Source organism: Camelina sativa, chromosome 6 (assembly GCF_030686135.1).
Source record: "Camelina sativa cultivar CO46 ecotype springtype chromosome 6, ASM3068613v1".
Classification (NCBI taxonomy): Eukaryota; Viridiplantae; Streptophyta; class Magnoliopsida; order Brassicales; family Brassicaceae; genus Camelina; species Camelina sativa.
This window is the reverse complement of record NC_141885.1, coordinates 27332687-27350560: the sequence shown is the minus strand read 5'-3', so window position 1 is coordinate 27350560 and position 17874 is coordinate 27332687. Positions and strand designations below refer to the sequence as shown.

At 33.4% G+C, this 17874-nt stretch overlaps 3 protein-coding genes across 7 annotated transcripts; 2 read left to right on the top strand and 1 right to left on the bottom strand.

The window, feature by feature from the left end:
- Window positions 1–1487: 1487 nt before the first annotated feature.
- Window positions 1488–3916, top strand: LOC104793476 (Golgi SNAP receptor complex member 1-2). The gene is made up of 6 exons (XM_010519831.3): window positions 1488–1956; window positions 2435–2631; window positions 3044–3133; window positions 3252–3323; window positions 3410–3539; window positions 3640–3916. The coding sequence occupies exons 1-6, from the start codon at window positions 1824–1826 to the stop codon at window positions 3735–3737; spliced, it is 720 nt and encodes a 239-aa protein (XP_010518133.2). The 5' UTR covers window positions 1488–1823; the 3' UTR covers window positions 3738–3916.
- A 7334-nt stretch (window positions 3917–11250) lies between these two features.
- Window positions 11251–17331, top strand: LOC104793475 (axial regulator YABBY 1). Its single transcript, XM_087455061.1, has 7 exons — window positions 11251–11646; window positions 11770–11928; window positions 12040–12172; window positions 12720–12768; window positions 16405–16480; window positions 16864–16941; window positions 17067–17331. The coding sequence occupies exons 1-7, from the start codon at window positions 11533–11535 to the stop codon at window positions 17139–17141; spliced, it is 684 nt and encodes a 227-aa protein (XP_087311187.1). The 5' UTR covers window positions 11251–11532; the 3' UTR covers window positions 17142–17331.
- Window positions 13254–15172, bottom strand: LOC104746297 (DEAD-box ATP-dependent RNA helicase 20-like). Of its 5 annotated transcripts, none has more exons than XR_015560045.1 (6): window positions 14856–15138; window positions 14377–14633; window positions 14052–14234; window positions 13879–13962; window positions 13722–13765; window positions 13254–13601 (listed from the first exon to the last, which is right to left on the bottom strand). XR_015560045.1 is itself a non-coding variant. In XM_087455065.1 (6 exons), exons 1-3 carry the CDS (start codon window positions 14939–14941, stop codon window positions 14199–14201), a joined length of 387 nt encoding a protein of 128 aa, XP_087311191.1. In that variant the 5' UTR covers window positions 14942–15172; the 3' UTR covers window positions 13254–13633; window positions 13722–13765; window positions 13879–13962; window positions 14052–14198. The 5 variants fall into 5 exon arrangements, 4 of the variants coding, with proteins under 4 accessions (XP_087311191.1, XP_087311190.1, XP_087311189.1 ...); XM_087455065.1 differs by having other exon boundaries at window positions 13254–13633; window positions 14377–14641; window positions 14856–15172; XM_087455064.1 differs by having other exon boundaries at window positions 14377–14641; window positions 14856–15172.
- Window positions 17332–17874: the final 543 nt, after the last annotated feature.

Here is a 17874-nt window from a genome sequence, read left to right as displayed (position 1 = left end):
AGTCCAAACCCGAAGAATCTTACATTAAATGCGACACGTCCCACTTAACCGTTAGCCTAGGTTTATCGTCATCTATGAACGTTTTGGGATGGGTTATATCAACCACAAAAAATAAGTAGTATAGCGTATAAAAGCTTTAATTACACATATATTTACTCATGGTTGAGTTTGAATCTGACTGAATAAGTTAGTAAATAAAGGCCTAAAATAACATTTATTATTTTGGAAATGTTTTGTCGGAGCTTCAATACTGTTTAAAACTTTGAAGATGAAGACAGAAGACAAGTATGCCACCACACGTGTGCTGGCCAAGTGGGACAATTTTTTTTCTAACCTATTCGATAACACTTACACGAGATCAAATCCCCACCATCTCGTTTATCTATTTGTTAGTGATCATCTACTGTATTTTTTTCTTCTTTTAATCAGGGTGAGTGAGTGCCCCAGTGATCATCTAGTTGGCTGTGATTTTGTTAAAATATGCATAAATATAAAAATACGATCCAAAACAAAATGTGTACGGTGCGTCCTCTTGTTGTTACTTGCGTACGTTTATAATGGTTAATATAAAAAATCATATCAGGACAAACAAACTTTTAAGCAAAAGCGAATAAAGATAGATCTAGTTTTGAGTAATTGGGGGAGATTCACTAAACGTTATGGTGAGTGATTTTTCCCACGAATAATTTTCTCTATATTTTGATCTACTTTACACGTTCATGTTGTAATTTAAGATCGTGTGTTTGCTGTATCCAAAAAAAATCCGTTGAAGTTCAGAGAAATCAAAACAAAACTGAAAAAAAAAAACCCAAAAATTATCGACCAAAAGAAAAAAGCACATGGTATAATAGATCAGTATTGCACTCTAATGTCATATTAGCTAATAAAATTAAATATCAATTTTTTTTAATCAATGTAATATTGTACTTACACAATACACACTACATTACTAATAAAGCAAAAAACAAAACCCCGACAATGCATACACAAAAATCCAATATTCCTTAAGATCAATCTATGTTTTCAACCGACAGTTTTTTTGCATAATATATTAATCATACTTAATTGTTGCAAAGTCCGTATCCTAGCTAAAAGACGTTTAAACGTTCATAATGAGATATTACCAGCTGGAGAAGATATTCGTTTTTTCGTGATCATATTTTTTCTTTCTGCCCATCACTGTTTACCATAATAAACCCATATGGTTTTGTATATTAGTCGTCGCAATTAAATGTTACAATTGGTTATCAGTTATATAATCTACAGTAAAAAACCATGATTTGATCATAAAAAGTTAATTAAGCATAATTTGCGAATCACAAAGAAAAAAAAACAAATTGTTTTGGACCTTTCGATAATAATGGGAATCTGAAAGAAGTTTGTTCCAAACACAACACTTCTCTCGATCGTGATCGTATGGAATCTTTCCCTGTCCCCAACTCATCATCGTCGTGTTTCCGTACAGTTCGTCGTACGTACACGAACGTGTCACTCACTGGTCACCAACTTACTCACCATCGGCTTAAAAAAAATCAACTTAGCTAGCTACTCGAGAGTCAAATTAAGGCCTACCAATAATGGGCCTAAATAAGCCCATTATTTAAACCCCAAGAGTAAAAAGGCCCATAACTAGTCGGGCGAAGAAGCAGAGGAGGGAAGAGATCGGATCCTCTCTCTCGTTTCGTCGTAGCTTCTAAATTCATCAGTTTCAGTCAGAATCAGATCGTCGCTGTACGGATAGCTCCGGCATTGGTTCAAGGCGGAGCTGGCGAGTTTACCTGAGAACGGAGAGGTTACTGATCTGAATTACTGAAGATCGGAGAATGACAGAATCGAGTTTGGATCTGCAGGAATCTGGTTGGGAGGAACTTCGGCGGGAAGCTCGTAAAATCGAAGGCGATCTCGATGTTAAGCTCTCTTCTTACGCTAAGCTCGGCGCCAGGTTTACCCAAGTCGGTTCGTTCTTCTTCCTCTTAGCTTTGATCATGCTCTCTGTGTTAGAAGCTTTGTAATGTGATACGGATCGATGAATGAATTTTCGATATGATCTCTCCAACGGATTGAATTTTGATTGCTATTGTCTCTCATTCTATGTTACGATGCTTAATTCATATCTTTGCTGTAGAATGGATAAATCCGAATGTGTTTGTATATAATGTTCTCAGCGGGTTTGTAAAAATTAAGGTCAAGTAGTGCTGCAATTGATAGTGCTTTTCTCAGATTTTGTGTGATTTTTTTTTCAATGTGTAATCGACTCTGCAGAAAGGGTTTTGTGTTTAAAGCTTACTGTGTTTTGCATTTAGCTCTCAAGCTTTTAAGAATCGCATTGTTGTAGCACATATTGCTCTACTTTTTTAATGAGTCATTGGCAAAGTGTTGAAATGCAAAGTTCAGGTGCCTTTCTTTTACGAGAGTTCATATGTTTTGGTTTCAGGATATGTCGACGCTGGATCTCCAACCGTTGGATCTGGAAGATCATGGAAGTCCATGGAGATGGAAATTCAATCGTTGCTTGAGAAGTTGTTGGATATTAATGATTCCATGAGTAGATGTGCTGCATCTGCTGCACCCACAACGTCGGTTACCCAAAAGCTTGCAAGACACAGGGATATACTTCATGAATATACCCAGGTTTTCCAATTATCTAATAGCTAGCCCCTTCACCTAGATTTCTTTTGTTGTTTTCATAGTTTTTAGTGAATTCTGGAGTAACTGCAATGAATAGATCCGGCATCTCAAACTTGACAATTCTGATCTCAATGCTACTACTAATGCAACAATCTTCAGCTCAATACCTTTGTAGTATATGCATAGGGTAGATAAGTTAATAGATGTCTTTGCATCCACTGTTTTGGTACCATGCATCCAAGATTTAGTGATACAAGATGAGTAATTGCAGTCCCATTTTCTTGTAAAAGGCAAAAAACCTTAGCACCAGTGTGGCTTTTGTTTAGTGATAATTATGTTCCTGTAGTATCATGACGTTATTGTATTATCTGACATGTATTCCCTCCTATAATGTATATTCATGTATATTTTCTAGGAGTTTCGAAGAATAAAAGGAAATATAAACTCGATGAGAGAGCATGCTGAGCTTTTAAGTTCTGTCAGGGATGACATAAGTGAATATAAGGTAATGAGTCTCCTAAAGTATTTTCGTTTAGAAAACGAAATTTCTTATGATTGGAGATACGCATTCCTTCTATGCGCACATTTTGATTGAAAATTGGGTTCTACTTTTGCTTCTGCAGGCTTCTGGTAGTATGTCACCAGATGTGCAGGTGCTAAGGGAGCGAGCTTCTATCCATGGAAGTATATCCCATGTAAGATACTTTGTGTAGTCATGGCTATTAGTAGCCCTCTTTATAATGTAATTCGTATGATGAGTTTATGGAGAATTTGGCTGCAGATTGATGAAGTCATTGGTCAAGCTCAGGCAACAAGATCAGTTCTTGGCTCTCAACGATCTCTGTTTTCAGATGTTCAAGGAAAAGTAAAAAATCTCGGAGACAAATTCCCAGTGATTCGTGGCTTACTTGGTATCTCCATCAACCTCTCTATATGATATCTTCAGTTAATTAATCTCATTAACCTTCTATAATCCTTAAGCAAATTTTGCTTTGATATTCGATTTAATAGGTTCGATTAAAAGGAGACGTTCTCGGGACACACTTATCCTCTCTGCTGTTATCGCTGCTTGTATGTTGTTTCTTATCATCTACTGGCTCTCGAAATAAACAGTATGTTCATACACCTAAACTATAAAAATGACTTTGCCTCGGCATCTCTAGATCGAATTTTTCCAAGTTTTTTTCTTCTTGCTTTTGTGTTTTTTGCCATTTTGTTGGGTTATGTGTTTGTAGGACAATATTATACACCCTGAATTATAAAACAAAAGTAGCGTAAAATTCGAAAACTCAATTTTCACAACATCGAAGGTCAACAATCCATGTGACATCATTCAGGTACTTGCTTTTTTTTTACCACACGCTTAAATACTTCAATATGGTCCAACATACAATGTGGTCCAATACACACTATGCTCTGTTTTATTATGCTAGATTTTTATTACTCTCACAATCCTTTAGTTTGGTCCTCTCGACCACAACAAGTGTACGAAAAAGTAATCCAACTCATAAATCCATCTTTCAGCTTACCATTTACATCCACTCAGAATATCTAAAGGCCACCCTCTGTTAATTTTGGGTGGGGATACACTTCACTAATGATGATCGAGTCCTTGTATTTATTTCACTCCCTCCTATATGTCCTACGTATAGTTTTAAGAAGTGCTAATCAATGTGGTTCGTAACTTCGTACCGGTTTAGAGAATTTGTGGTGGGGCAAAGCCCACATATCAACTTTATCTAGCTTTGTTCAAAGAAAAACAAAAAAAAAAATATATATATCAACTTGACCTCTTCGTCTATAGCCAGGCCGGAAAGTTTTCGTCCCTAAAAGATATATGGTCTAGCGTGGACCTATCAAAAAGAAAATTGGATGAAAACGGTTAGTCCATTATAACACATATCTATAATCCAATCTATGAATAGATAAATAATCGACTAATAGTTATAGCGTATATAGTCTCGTACGTGAAAGATATAGGCTAAACGAGGAAAGTAACCAAGAGTTACTCCTACGCATGATTCGTTAACTAATACTAATTATAGTTTGAATATATTGTTTTTGAAGGGGTGGAGATTGAAATTTAGCTTTTGGCTTTTTGCTTTACATTGGCTGGACATAGGACTAGGAATCAGAGGCTCTTTTTAAAAAAATTAAAGCTTGTTAGATTCTACGCTTCCCAATGGGAGACCGTTTCTTACGAATTTTCAGACAATAAAACACTCGAAAGGATCAGAGGAGGTTCAGTTCCTCTTTTTGGTTAAAAGTGAAAAAATAATAATGATCATAATTTTTCTATAGTATAGTACTAAATTACTAATCAACCATTGAACCATCACCTATATTCGATAACTCATGGATCGGGGATTCAAACAATTAGGACCCTACCCCAAGAATTATTTTCTACACACCCACTTTAATTTTACATACTCCTCTTCTTTAATGAAAGGACGAAACTACCCCTCTAACAATTTTTAAATAAAAATCGAACATTCTAGGTGTACCAGTTGCACTCGTTGTACTAGTTGTACAACAGTTGTACCCCGCATAGTGGGATACGAACCATGGGCGCACGCACGTGCGCATGGAACTCGCAACCATTGAGCTACTGTGTTTTTCGTTGAACACTTACTGGTTTAATTATATTTAACTTTTAACAATCTTCATTAAGGGTAATATTGTCTTTTTAACATTGAGGAGTTTTTGAGAAAATATTTTGATCAAAGAGGGGATATGAAATTTTAGTCCAGGAACAATCAGACATATGGAACTCATATATAGAAACAACTCTTCTTCTATCTTTATTAAGACTCATAATTTTGTTCAAATAATTAAAATGTACAGAGATTTTTTAAATATGAGATTCATACTCGTTAATATAGACTTGGATTGTTAATTGCACAACATTCTTAATTTTGTATAGTAGATTGTAACTGCCAACTCAGAACATTAGCGGTATATTTTTCGTTTGTATATATAATAAATATATAATCACGTTTGAGTTTACGATTTGCAAACGATGTTATGTCAAAGACTGAATGTGTCTTTAATGTAACAAAACAGAAATATTATACTACTATATGTAAACACATACATAAATGCCAGCAAAAGAAGAAGCAAGTTATCGTTAATGTCGTCAATGCAATAAACACATTAGTATGGTTGAAATAGTATGGTCAAACCATTAAATGGTAAATTGAAAATAACTGATTTTTGAAGATTTATTCTATTGAACATAAAAACTAATGATTTATATATGATTGATTGACGAGGATCCACTCCTTGATGATCATTTATGAAAACAAGGAAGTGCAGCACTTCAATGTTCATTGATCAGAGATGAAATCGGACTCATCTAGTCATATTTTTGCATTCTTGCCTTGATTAGGCTTCGCTGAAATGTAGGACTAAGCATCAAAATATTAAAAAACGTAACTAATATGTATATCTATTAGACATATATTAAAAACTAATAAATATGGAGGGAGGGAGAGAGAGGCTTTAATATGTCCAATTTGGCATGTTGCTGTGCCCTAACAAGGAAATGTGAGGAGAGAAAATAATGTAGGTGGCAGAGAGAAGCCTGCGACATAACGACAAAGAGACGGACCATAGGGTCGGAGCCGAGGAGCCTGGACGCTCCATAAACATGCTTAACCTATTAGCCTACATGACTCTACCCTATGAGCTATTACCTACCTACTCTCTCTCTAGCTCTCCACTCCGTACTCTTCTTTAATTTTACTTTTCCACTCGTTGCAGTAAAAATTACTGTAGACAATTTTAAATACACATCCATACATCCTTGAGTTTTAAAAAAAAACAAATAAAACATTCGTACACACATAGGCTAGGTACTAAAGGGGCACGCACGAATTTAATTTTTTTTTTTTTTTCATTTAAACTTTTTCTAAATAGAATTGAATATTGATACACAAAATAATATTCTCTTCATTTTGTATTCTACTCCCTCTCTATGATAAAGATTGATGTTTAGAAGCTTTTACACATTTTAAGAAAACAATAATTACTGAGTTTAAATTTATTTTTTCTTTTGACTAAAAATATATATAATTTAATTTTAAACCAATAATAATTCAAAATTTTAAATATTTTCAATGATTACTTTTTGAAGTTTACAAAACTTCAATATTTGTGGGACAAAAAATATTTCAAAACATCAATCTTTATGAGACAGAGGGAATAATAGTTTTGATTGTAGTTGCACGATATCAAGATATGAATGAGTTCAAAGTTCAAACAACTGATTTTTTTCGTAGTTGGGGATAATATGGCTTTGATCAATACAATCGTTTTACAAGATATGGATTCATGAAACATCTACATATAGTATTGTCAAAGTGTAAACATTCCAAAAATTTATTCAAATAATTCATATTGTTATCAAAACAATATTACATGTGAACATCATTCTCATTTACTCACTTTTAGAGGTTGAATCCAGTCGTAAACTTTTTGTTTTACCCACACTGTCGCTTTCCTTGATATCCGAGAATTTGTTACTCCATAATTTACTGAGGCCAATTATATAAGAATTATGTAGAAAGCGGAATCTTACAAAAACCCATTTGCTTTTAATAGTTTTATGAGATTTTCACAATCGTAGTTTTGTATGAAAAGAAGACGGAAATAGAACTGAAGAAACCCTACAGTCTTCACATCTACGACCTTTTTGAAGCACAGAATAAGTAAATGCTTTATTCACACACATTTATGTATGGATATAGGAATGTGTGTATACTTTGAATAGCCATTATTCTTTGTTCTGCGCAACAGCCCATTTCTAACTCATCCCTGGTAAGTAGCAAGCGTAGGCACATTTTTTGTTTAATTTTTATAAACAACCGAGTTTCTGATTTTAGATGCGTACACTTTTAATCCGTAACTAGAATGGTTCATAAAATACTGTATATTTAACTGATCATACAAGTAGTCTTTTCTCATAGTCTTTAGTAGCTAAATTGAGTTGAGTGAAACAGAAATAATAAAAGTTACCCATGAAAAATATGAACACTTGGTTTTTATCTACTTGGTCATGTATGTTAATTTGAAAGCAAAATCAAAATTACAATAACCATTAAACCCTATCTATATATATACTCTATAGTCAAAAACTTTGCTTTAATATAACTGGTCAGCGAAGATTGAATCGTTTATAATAGTGAGATGATACATTAAATTTGTCAACATATGTTGATATTTCTTATGTAGTGATGGGCTTTGTCTAATTTTTTTTTTTGTGAACTTGATTAGTCTCTATTGATCTCTAAAGACAAATGATGGTTGACTTACATTGACACCAATCTTCACCCTCAAACATGTGGGGTTCAGTTATACCTTTACAATTTGGATGTTTGTGAAAAAACAAAATTATAATATATTAAGTAAAAGATAATATACTACTACTATTATTCTAAAAGGGAAGAAGTCCCCAGACAATCTATTATGTACACACCATTTGAAGAATTAAGTTCATTTTAATCAGCGCATATGAATTAACTGATCATACATAACATCATTGGCAAGTTAGTTACTTTTTAGAAAAGTAAGAACTCATCAAGAAAATTATTTCATAATCATCATTGCATATATATATATATATGAGAATAGATTAATTATAGCTTCCATTAAATTGTATGTACTTTCTCATTAGATGTACAAATAGATTGGGGGTTTATGGCAAAAGCTTTTCTAAACCAATCAGAAAATAAAAGAATAGGGGAATGTCAATGTCACCTATGATCTCATCAGTACACACATGCATATACACATATAAAATTCCAATACATCTATACGCACCTACATAGGTGTACGATCTCTAGAACTCCCATCGCCCAAATTGTAACAAAAGTGTGGGCTAACCCTAACAGTATATACGTTTCTAATAAAGCATGACCAACATTTTCAACTTTATATCTGCCTTTATTACACCCAAAATTATGCACGCCTATACTCAAAATTCCGCCTTAATTATAATTGCGTCTTTGGTCGACATTACCTATATATATAAATACCAGTTGCTATATTTCAGCCTTTAATTTCAGGGCTTGATTATTCATAATGTGCTTTGCGGTTACCGGATGTTATGGGTTACAAACCAAAATAATTTGCTCGTAAAATTAAGCAATATTAAACTCTTAAATGTTTTCTTAGACAAAAACTACGATTGGCAATAACACGACTAATCACGATTGATTTTGCATTACATAATCTAATTCCATGAGTTTGACTGGTATGTTAGTACAATAACAAAATAGTTATTAGGTGAATACATTTGAACTGGATAAAATATCGAATAATAATTGTAAAATATTGAAGGGCTAGTTTTATCAAATTAAACTTGATGAATACCGTTAAAATATAAACATGTTATATACCTTTCATCTCCTTTGATTGTTTGGATTCCTAGAAAATAGCCAAATATTATTTTCATTGACATGCAAGGAATTATGGTTGGACAAACATAAATACAAATTACATAGCATCATTTCGCAAGTAGATGCATAGATATTTTCTCAGACAACTATACTTGAAATGAGAATGGAATATTTTCGAAAAACATATGTAGGTTTCAAATTAATTACGTGTGGAGTTTTGTTCGTGGCTTTCACCAATATGGTGTTTCTATATGTACGTACATATACATGGCGCTTTTGAAACTATCATTCAGAAACAATACATTCATAATAATATATTTGTTGTTCCCTTTTTTAATTATATGTTAATTTCACAGAATTTATATTAGTATGATGATGTTCTGTTTTTAATCTGGATTCAAAAATCTGATAGAGTGCGTAATTGAGTTATATATATTAAAACAAAAAAACTCGATTAACCAGCATCCGGTTTAGAAGAAAGTTTAAATTAATTTACTTTCGCTATCAGGGAAAGTCTAGACTTGGATGATTCCAAATATTCAAATAAGGAGAAAAAACAATCATATAATTGACTAAAAAGGCTAATGATAACCAATCAATAAAAATGGAGCATCATGTTTATCTCTACATATACAGACATATATGATACATACAAACAGAAAATGTTTCTTAGTGTGTTTGATAGGACAAAAATTGAAATTAATAAAATGGAAAATAGAAAAGGAATTATATAGAGAAACGAGAAAAAAAAAAGTAATGGCAGTGGTAATTAAGGAATGACAACAACGGGTGAATGAGGCGACGCTTAATCACTCCCATGCACACGTCCCTTTCTTCCCCCCACCTCTGCCGCCCTCTCTCTCTCTCTTCTTCCATTGGGAACTGCGAATTCTATTGTCAAAAGCATTAAAACTTTTTCTCTTAAATATTTTTAGCTTCGTCGTTTCTAAACTTACGTACAACGTACATTACATGTGTCATCACGTGCAACGCCAACCCCAAAGCCTAAGCTCGCGAATCTTCTAATATTATGCCTCAATCGTCCCTCGTTCATACTACATCCTTACTCCTAATATTTCAAATTGTGAAAAGATCAAGTAGAGTTTTGTAGTTTAGTGATAATCGCTATATTGATCGAATCTCATACTTTTGTCGTAATTTATGTATATATGGGTATATTGGCATCTATAGATTTTATTTCTTAGTTACAAGAATTAATGTTTGTTCTAGTATATAGAAACACATGAATGCCAATTGCAAATATTCTAAACAACATTTTCATGTATTGGCACATTCTCTTTTAAGTTCATTGCAAATTTCAGTTTGTAATTGTTTGAGATCAGATAGAAAAGAGTCCGTCATTAAGCGGTATTATCCTTAAACTATTTTGTTATCAGTCTTGTCTCCTTGTGACCACAAGGCCATCTTCTTAGTGGTACAACGGAATTGTATGATTCAGTCTACGTTTTCTAGTAAGGGGGAGACCGCATGGTCAACCGAGTTTCTAATAAAGGCATTATCGAAAACAAAATCCGATATAAGATGTTGACAACATATATTTAGTAATAACTCGCATCCTTTGACTAATTAAAGAGTATAGTATATATGTTGCTATGATCTCAGTTAAAGAGTATGTTGTTATAATTAATTAAAATAAAATATAAAAAAGTAGACCAACTTTTGATTAATCTTATGGTAAATTTCCATAACAGAAAAACATACCAGCTTTTAATTAACTAAAAAAAAACAATACAATATACACAGAAAATTTAGTTACATTAGTTATTAATACTTATACACCGTCGCATTTATTACATCATTTAAATTTATTAGATTTGTATTATCGATGTACTAATGACCATTTATCGATTTGTATTCCGTTCATTCAAAACCTAAACTATGTACAGTATATTTTATTTTGCCCAAAGGAGAATTTCTAAACTCTGTTTTTAAACTCTCAAACTTAAATTTTTCCATTCTCATTTCAGCTTTAGATCCTACTTTAAGTTGCATATAGTGTCCAAAATGTTTTTTTTTTGGGCTGAATAAATTCTATATTTATCCCAAGAAAATGGAGAAGTTCTTAATAGAATTGTATAGGTAAATAAAATTTTAATACACAATAATATATACACAAGATTGCCCAGCTCTAATAGTTAAAAGTAATTTGAATAATTAGCTTAAGCAAAAACATTATTAGTAGACGACCTAGAGGCTACAACTAGAGCCTTGGTTGTTTTTTACCTCTAAATATATTAATATCTCGTTTTCCCTTCTCTCTCCTTTCACCTCTTCTCTCTCTCTCTATATCTTCCTTTGTGGTATATAATACACAGCAACCCAACAATCAAGCAGATCAGATCATGGTGGGGTTTTTTATTTTCTCCTTATCAAGAATCCTCTGATCAGTCAAATACCCATCAATCAATCAAATCTAGTGTCTTCCCCTTCCTCAGCTGTCTAAAAAAGATCAGCTTCTAATTTTTTCCTCTTCTTAACAAAAAAGATGTCTATGTCGTCTATGTCTTCCCCTTCCTCAGCTGTTTTCTCACCGGACCACCTCTCTCCTTCTGACCATCTCTGCTATGTCCAATGCAACTTTTGCGACACCATTCTTGCGGTAAATACTAACCTCACTTCGATAGTTTCTCTCCTCATTTTCTCTCCTCCATCTTCTCATCTTCTTCATCTACATCTAATTAGGGGGGTTTTTTAATTCACTGTTTCTTGTATGTGTTTATAGGTTAGTGTTCCCTACACAAGCTTGTTCAAGACCGTCACTGTTCGATGTGGTTGCTGTACCACTCTCCTCTCTGTGAACATGAGACTTGTCCTCCCAGCTTCTAACCAGCTCCAGCTCCAGCTCGGTCCTCACTCTTACTTCAATTCCCAGAACATTATGGTACATAACAACATTTAAACACATAACCTTATAGGATCTCATCTAGCTTATTGGAACTATATATTAATATATATGTCTCAAAGCCTCAAGGGTATATATATGTTATTGTAGGAGGAGCTAAGAGATGCACCGTCTAACATGAATATGATGATGATGAATCAACACTCTAACATGAATGACATACCATCTTTCATGGATCTTCATCAACAACATGAGATTCCTAAAGCACCTCCCGTTAACCGCCGTAAGATACTATTTACTCTCACTTTTTAGGATTTTTCAACTTCTTTGCAACCTTATTTATAATTTGGTTGTGATGATGAATCACCATTTAGACATGCATAGCCTTTTTTTTTTTTCTATTAACCGACACCGGATCTTGTTCAAACCCTAAAATCATTGAATTATGCATAGGAGGAGATCACCTAAGAGATAGTTTCTGTAGATTTAAAATATTCATCGACGACCCATGGCCTTTTGTATGTGTTGCTTGTCTACACATCCTGGATGGCTTTTAGCGTCTATAAACATATTAAAGTGACGATAAATAGAAAAGGGGAGATAGATTCATAGATCCCCCGGAAATCTAGCTAAAGAGAAAGAATCTAAGTAATATGTTAGAAGATGTGTTTGTCTTTCAAAAAAAAAAAAAAAGCATGATGAAGTGATGATGGGTTAGAGAGAGAAAAAATAAAAAGACAATGAAAGTAGTTTTAATGAGTGTTTGTCTCTTTCTGTCTGAGTTTTTGTTTTTTCGCTTTGTCTTTGCCGTTGAATTTCGCCATTGCCAGCTCCAGAGAAAAGACAGAGAGTCCCATCCGCATATAACCGATTCATCAAGTGAGTCTTATTTAATTTTTTTACAATCATTCGTATATTCTAATTCGTAATTGTCCCAGACATTTATATATCACTACAAGAAAACAAGCAAATAGCGACTGCACTATTAGTCACTATTTAGTCGCTAAACAGTGTGTTACGACTAAATAGCGACTAAAACCAGTAGTCGTAAATCGAGAGTCGCTAAAATAAATAGTCGTAAAATTAGTCGCCAAATAGCGACTACATTACGACTATTTTGCGTAGTCGTAAATGTAATCGTAATATAGTCACTAAATTTAACGACTACACTACGACTATTTTACGACTATTCTAAATAGTCATAATGTAGTCACCAAATTTAGTGACTAATTGAGGACTAATTTATGATTATGTATTTAAACAATATTGTATTTATACAGCATTATATATATATACTATTTTGATAATATATATATTTTATTAATTATTTTTAAATATATATAAGTTATTGGAATGAATTGATATTAAAAATAAAAAATACTATATTTATTATTATGAGACCATAATATCAAAAAAAAACTGTATTACAAAATAAAACTAAAAACATAGTTAAAAATAAGAATACAAAGAATACATCATACTACTAAAAAAAGAAAGTAAATATTGGAAATGCACAAACATCAAGGGTTAATGTTTGAAGCGACGGAGAAGGAGGTTGCTTTGCTTTCCCAAGAAGTCTTTTGCTTTTGAGATGAATGTTGAAGATTTTGACCTGAAGCAAACTGCAAAGACCGAGACAAGGAGAAAGGAAGCTGAGCTGATGGAAGCATTTCTTAAGGAACTTAAGGCGAGGGAGAATGAGCTCAGATTGCCTAATGACACCATCAGAGAGAAATTAGCTGAGCTGGAGAAGAAATAAGTTTGCTTAAATATACATAAACTGGATTTAACAAACACAAACGAGGGAGAATGAGCTCAGGCTGCTTACATACCTTGAAGCGAGGGAGAATGAGCTCAGGTTGCTCACATATACCTCCTAAACTCGATTTAATAAACCCAAACAACTTTGGTTAACAACTGTGAGTCTATATGGTCACATGAATTCTCTTATGAACTGGATTCCCTTGGACTTAGCTCAAGCAAATATACCTTAGCCCTGGAGCGCCCAACATGAGAAGGACGAAATAGATATTGCCTATTCAGGTTACTGACTTCAATAGTGTCCATTTTAATCTGTAACATCGAACAAGAACCAGGAAAAAGAACTTAACAGCGAACAAGAACCAGGAACAAGAACTTCACGAGCAGAACTCAAGCGTTACCTATAATTGGTTGGGCATTGACATGGACGATTGAAGGTAATAAGTAGGAAAGAGTCTTTCCAGAGCCAGTTTCAGCAATGCTAATAAGATCACGTCCCTTCATTGCCATTGGCTAGCCCTGAGATTGTATAGGCGTAGTAGGTTCAGTTAAACCAGCCTTCTTAATCTCTTCCAAAACATAATCTAGGCCAATCAAAAAACTCTTATCAGTAGATATATACAAAAGAACTTACATAGACATGTAAGTGAAACTGATCACAGTCTAAATCAAATGAAACAGAAGTCAAATCCAGTAGTAGTTCTTTTGGATATGAAATCAGCTTACCAGGAAAGCCAACATCACGAAAACTCTTGACAGGTTTGGTAATATCTCAACAACAGTAATTTCCCTCAGCTTACGATACTCTTCAACTTCTGCCTCAGTCATAGCCGCCACAGCCTGCGATTCGACATAGAAATTCTTCTCGAAAGGAGTCAAACCATCCAAATCTAGCTTCCTTGGAGAGTCATTGCCATCACTATCCTTTTTCATGCTTGATGTATGACTACATGAGCTTCCGTATGATGAAGCCCCACCAAACCCTGAGTCACTAAGAACACACAAATTTGAAAATGAAACAAACTCTTCTTCTCCAAAAGTAAACACCACAGAGAATCGAAAACGCTTAAAGCACACGAATTCGATCAAAATTAAGCCGGACTGGCTTCATACTCGGTACAAAGGAAGTGTATAGAGCAACTAAGTGGAAAAAAAATTCTGAGTTTTATCAATTTCAATACGAAAGCAACCACACACACACTTACCTTCGACGGTGTGTTGTATTCAGAGCGGTCAGCATCAAGTAATTTGGTTCGTTCTCGGAAGTAGTCTTTACGGGTAGGTTCCTCATGTTCAGGGATTCGACAGTGAATGAAGCCTACTCCAGAGCGTGAGTAATTACGAGATCTGAGATCCGCAAAAATGCTCTGGTACCAGATCTAAAAACTTGAGAGGATGAAAACAACGACAAGATGAAGATCGAATAGAATGAAACAGCGGGCGGAGGAGAGAAAGTTAATCGGCTAAAGAAGAGAAGGGGAGAAAGTTAATCAATCCCTCGTGAAGGAGACGAAAGAGAAACAAGAGCTGGAAAAAACCTTGTCCGTTGGATTAAATTAATCAACGGTTGATAGTGTAATCCATGTGTTTACATATCATCCAATAAAAAGCTTTCATTATTTAAAGAGTAATTTGTTGGATCAAAACATATATACTTTGCAATTCTGGGTTCATAATTCAGGAAATGACATTTGAAATTTATGATTTGGGACTTGGGGTTTTGAAATTTAGAAGAATATTAGACTTGATTTAGATTTAAAAATATTTTTTTTTAGGTTTTAAAATGACTAAGTTTAATAAATTTTGTAAGTATATAGTTTTTGGAAAGACTGATTTATATGTAAATACTAAATAGTTTTACATCTTGGTTTTATAGATATTCAATGGCTATATTTTGGGTGAATGATCTATGATTTAATTTCTATACATGAATTATAAAGGTTTTAAATTTAAGGTTAAGGGTTTTTGAGCATAAGTTTTGGGTTTGGGGTTAAGTGTGTTGATAAAAATATAGGATTTGGAAAACTATAGTTTTTTGGGGTTAAGTTTCGAAAAATTAGTTATATACATATATATAATGGTTATGGTTTGGTTTTATGGTTTTTGAATTAATTTATAAGATTAAGAATTTAAACTTCAAAATTTAGATTTGATGATCTAGGTTTTGAAGTTTGGTTAAGGGTTTGGGGGTATAGGGTTTAGGGTTAAGATTTAAGATTTGGGGTTAAGTTTTGAAAAATTAGATTTTCTTTTAAGCATTAAAGCTTGGTTTTATGTATATATAAGAATGGCTATGTTTTAGTTTTATGGTTTAAGAAATAATTTCTAATATTAAGAATTAAATATTCAGGATTTAAACTTTAAGTTTATAATTTAGGTTTTGGAGTTTGGTTAAGGTTTTGGAGTTAAATTTTGAAAATTTATATTTTCTTAAATAGTGACTGATATACGACTTATTGGCGACCTTTACCATGAGTTGCATCTTAGTCGTTAATTTAGCGACTATTTAACAACTATATGTTCTGTTATACAATATAGTCATAAAATAGTTATTAAATTACGACTAAATTACCGACTACGGTAAGTAGTAGCAAAATAGTGACTATTATACGACTAAATTTTTGTAGTCGTAAAATTGTCGCCAAATAGTCGCTAAATAGTGGCTAAAAATGGCGACTACATATGTCGTCGCCATTTGTAGTCGGAAAAAGCATGTTTTCTTGTAGTGTATGCCTTGTCACTTCTTTGTTTTAGGGAGGAGATCCAACGCATCAAAGCTGGTAATCCTGATATAAGCCACAGAGAAGCCTTTAGTGCTGCTGCCAAGAATGTAATCTTCCACATCCCAAAATTATATATTGGTTGAAATAAATGTCATCAACCGAAAGACTCCAAAACCCTTTGATTGTGTTCAATCTATATTTTTAAAAAACGCTAAAATCTAATTAAAACTTCTATTTCTAGGGCTTTTGTTGTTTCATTTGACAAGAGAAATTAAACGATTGATACAACTAACATCACAACTTGGTTAGATTGCAGGTAGAAACTAGGGTTTGGTTTAATGTATGCGTATATATAAATATATCTGCTTGTATATATATAGATAATAAAGTCATATGTAGGTATAGCTGAGATTAGGAGTAAAGAGTTTTTGTCGGGTTATAACACAAGTTGACATGTGTCTTGTACGTATGTTGTTTATGTGAAATGCAGTGGGCCCACTTCCCCCACATACACTTCGGGCTCGTGCCAGACAATCAACCCGTGAAGAAAACCAACATGCCCCAACAGGTAAACCCTAATCTGTCGACATACACCTTACATCTTTTTATATGTTTGTGTAAGATATCTACAATAATTCCAATTGAGTTTGATCATATCTTAAACATGGTGTAAATATATATATATATATATAGGAGGGAGAGGATAACATGGTGATGAAAGATGGGTTCTATGCTCCTGCGGCTAACGTTGGCGTGACTCCTTACTGAAAAGATAAATATAATCGATCGACAAGTGTGGGAAATTGAAATCCAATTTCATAAGGCTTATGATGTTCAAAAGTTGGGTTTCTTTTTCTTTCTTAAACTTATATAAATTAATATATGCATGCATGTGTCTTTTTTCTGTTGTTGTAATCAAAAATCTTGCTAATTAATGGGGCGCTGTTCTTATGTTACATTTCATCTGCAGTTGTTTCATTTACCACAATGTTTTATTATTTGACTCAGAGCCGAATTTTAAAATTATTATTTTATACCAAAATGTCTTTATTCATTTTTTACACCATCGATCACCACATATAAAAGAAAACTCAAAGGAAATTGTAACTGGCACTTAATTTTAAAGCTAGCTTCTTTTGTTATTTATTTCATATCATCGCAAACTTAACCTCCGGAAGGAAATATATAAATTTGCTCCCCTGAAACATGTAACCATGTGAATCTATCTAAATTTCTCCGTCCAAAATCTGCCACTCTTGAGATGGTCTTATTGGTCTAATGGTTTTAAATAAACAATTAAACAGTATATTAAATACGAACTGTCAAATGTGTAAGTCGTTGTGCAATAGAGGGAATATAAAAGTATAGCCGTTGTGTAGGTTCATGAGAGAGAGAAAAAAAACAAACAATATATAGTAAATGGGTCAACTGACTGTATGTAAATTAGGCCTGCTTATAAGTCGGCCCATTAAGGTTAGTGACGAGGTTTCCTTAGCTATTG

Excerpts from the sequence above, each read along its gene's own strand:
- LOC104793476 (XM_010519831.3), top strand. The coding sequence starts at position 1,824 with ATGACAGAATCGAGTTTGGATCTGCAGGAATCTGGTTGGGAGGAACTT. Across the intron at positions 2,632-3,043 it reads TACTTCATGAATATACCCAG|GAGTTTCGAAGAATAAAAGG; the intron begins GTTTTCCAATTA and ends TATATTTTCTAG. Across the intron at positions 3,540-3,639 it reads AGTGATTCGTGGCTTACTTG|GTTCGATTAAAAGGAGACGT; the intron begins GTATCTCCATCA and ends TCGATTTAATAG.
- LOC104746297 (XM_087455063.1), bottom strand. The coding sequence starts at position 14,941 with ATGAGGAACCTACCCGTAAAGACTACTTCCGAGAACGAACCAAATTAC. Across the intron at positions 14,642-14,855 it reads AATACAACACACCGTCGAAG|TGACTCAGGGTTTGGTGGGG; the intron begins GTAAGTGTGTGT and ends GTGTGTTCTTAG. Across the intron at positions 14,235-14,376 it reads TCGTGATGTTGGCTTTCCTG|ATTATGTTTTGGAAGAGATT; the intron begins GTAAGCTGATTT and ends TGATTGGCCTAG.
- LOC104793475 (XM_087455061.1), top strand. The coding sequence starts at position 11,533 with ATGTCTATGTCGTCTATGTCTTCCCCTTCCTCAGCTGTTTTCTCACCG. Across the intron at positions 11,647-11,769 it reads TTTGCGACACCATTCTTGCG|GTTAGTGTTCCCTACACAAG; the intron begins GTAAATACTAAC and ends ATGTGTTTATAG. Across the intron at positions 16,481-16,863 it reads TTAGTGCTGCTGCCAAGAAT|TGGGCCCACTTCCCCCACAT; the intron begins GTAATCTTCCAC and ends TGTGAAATGCAG.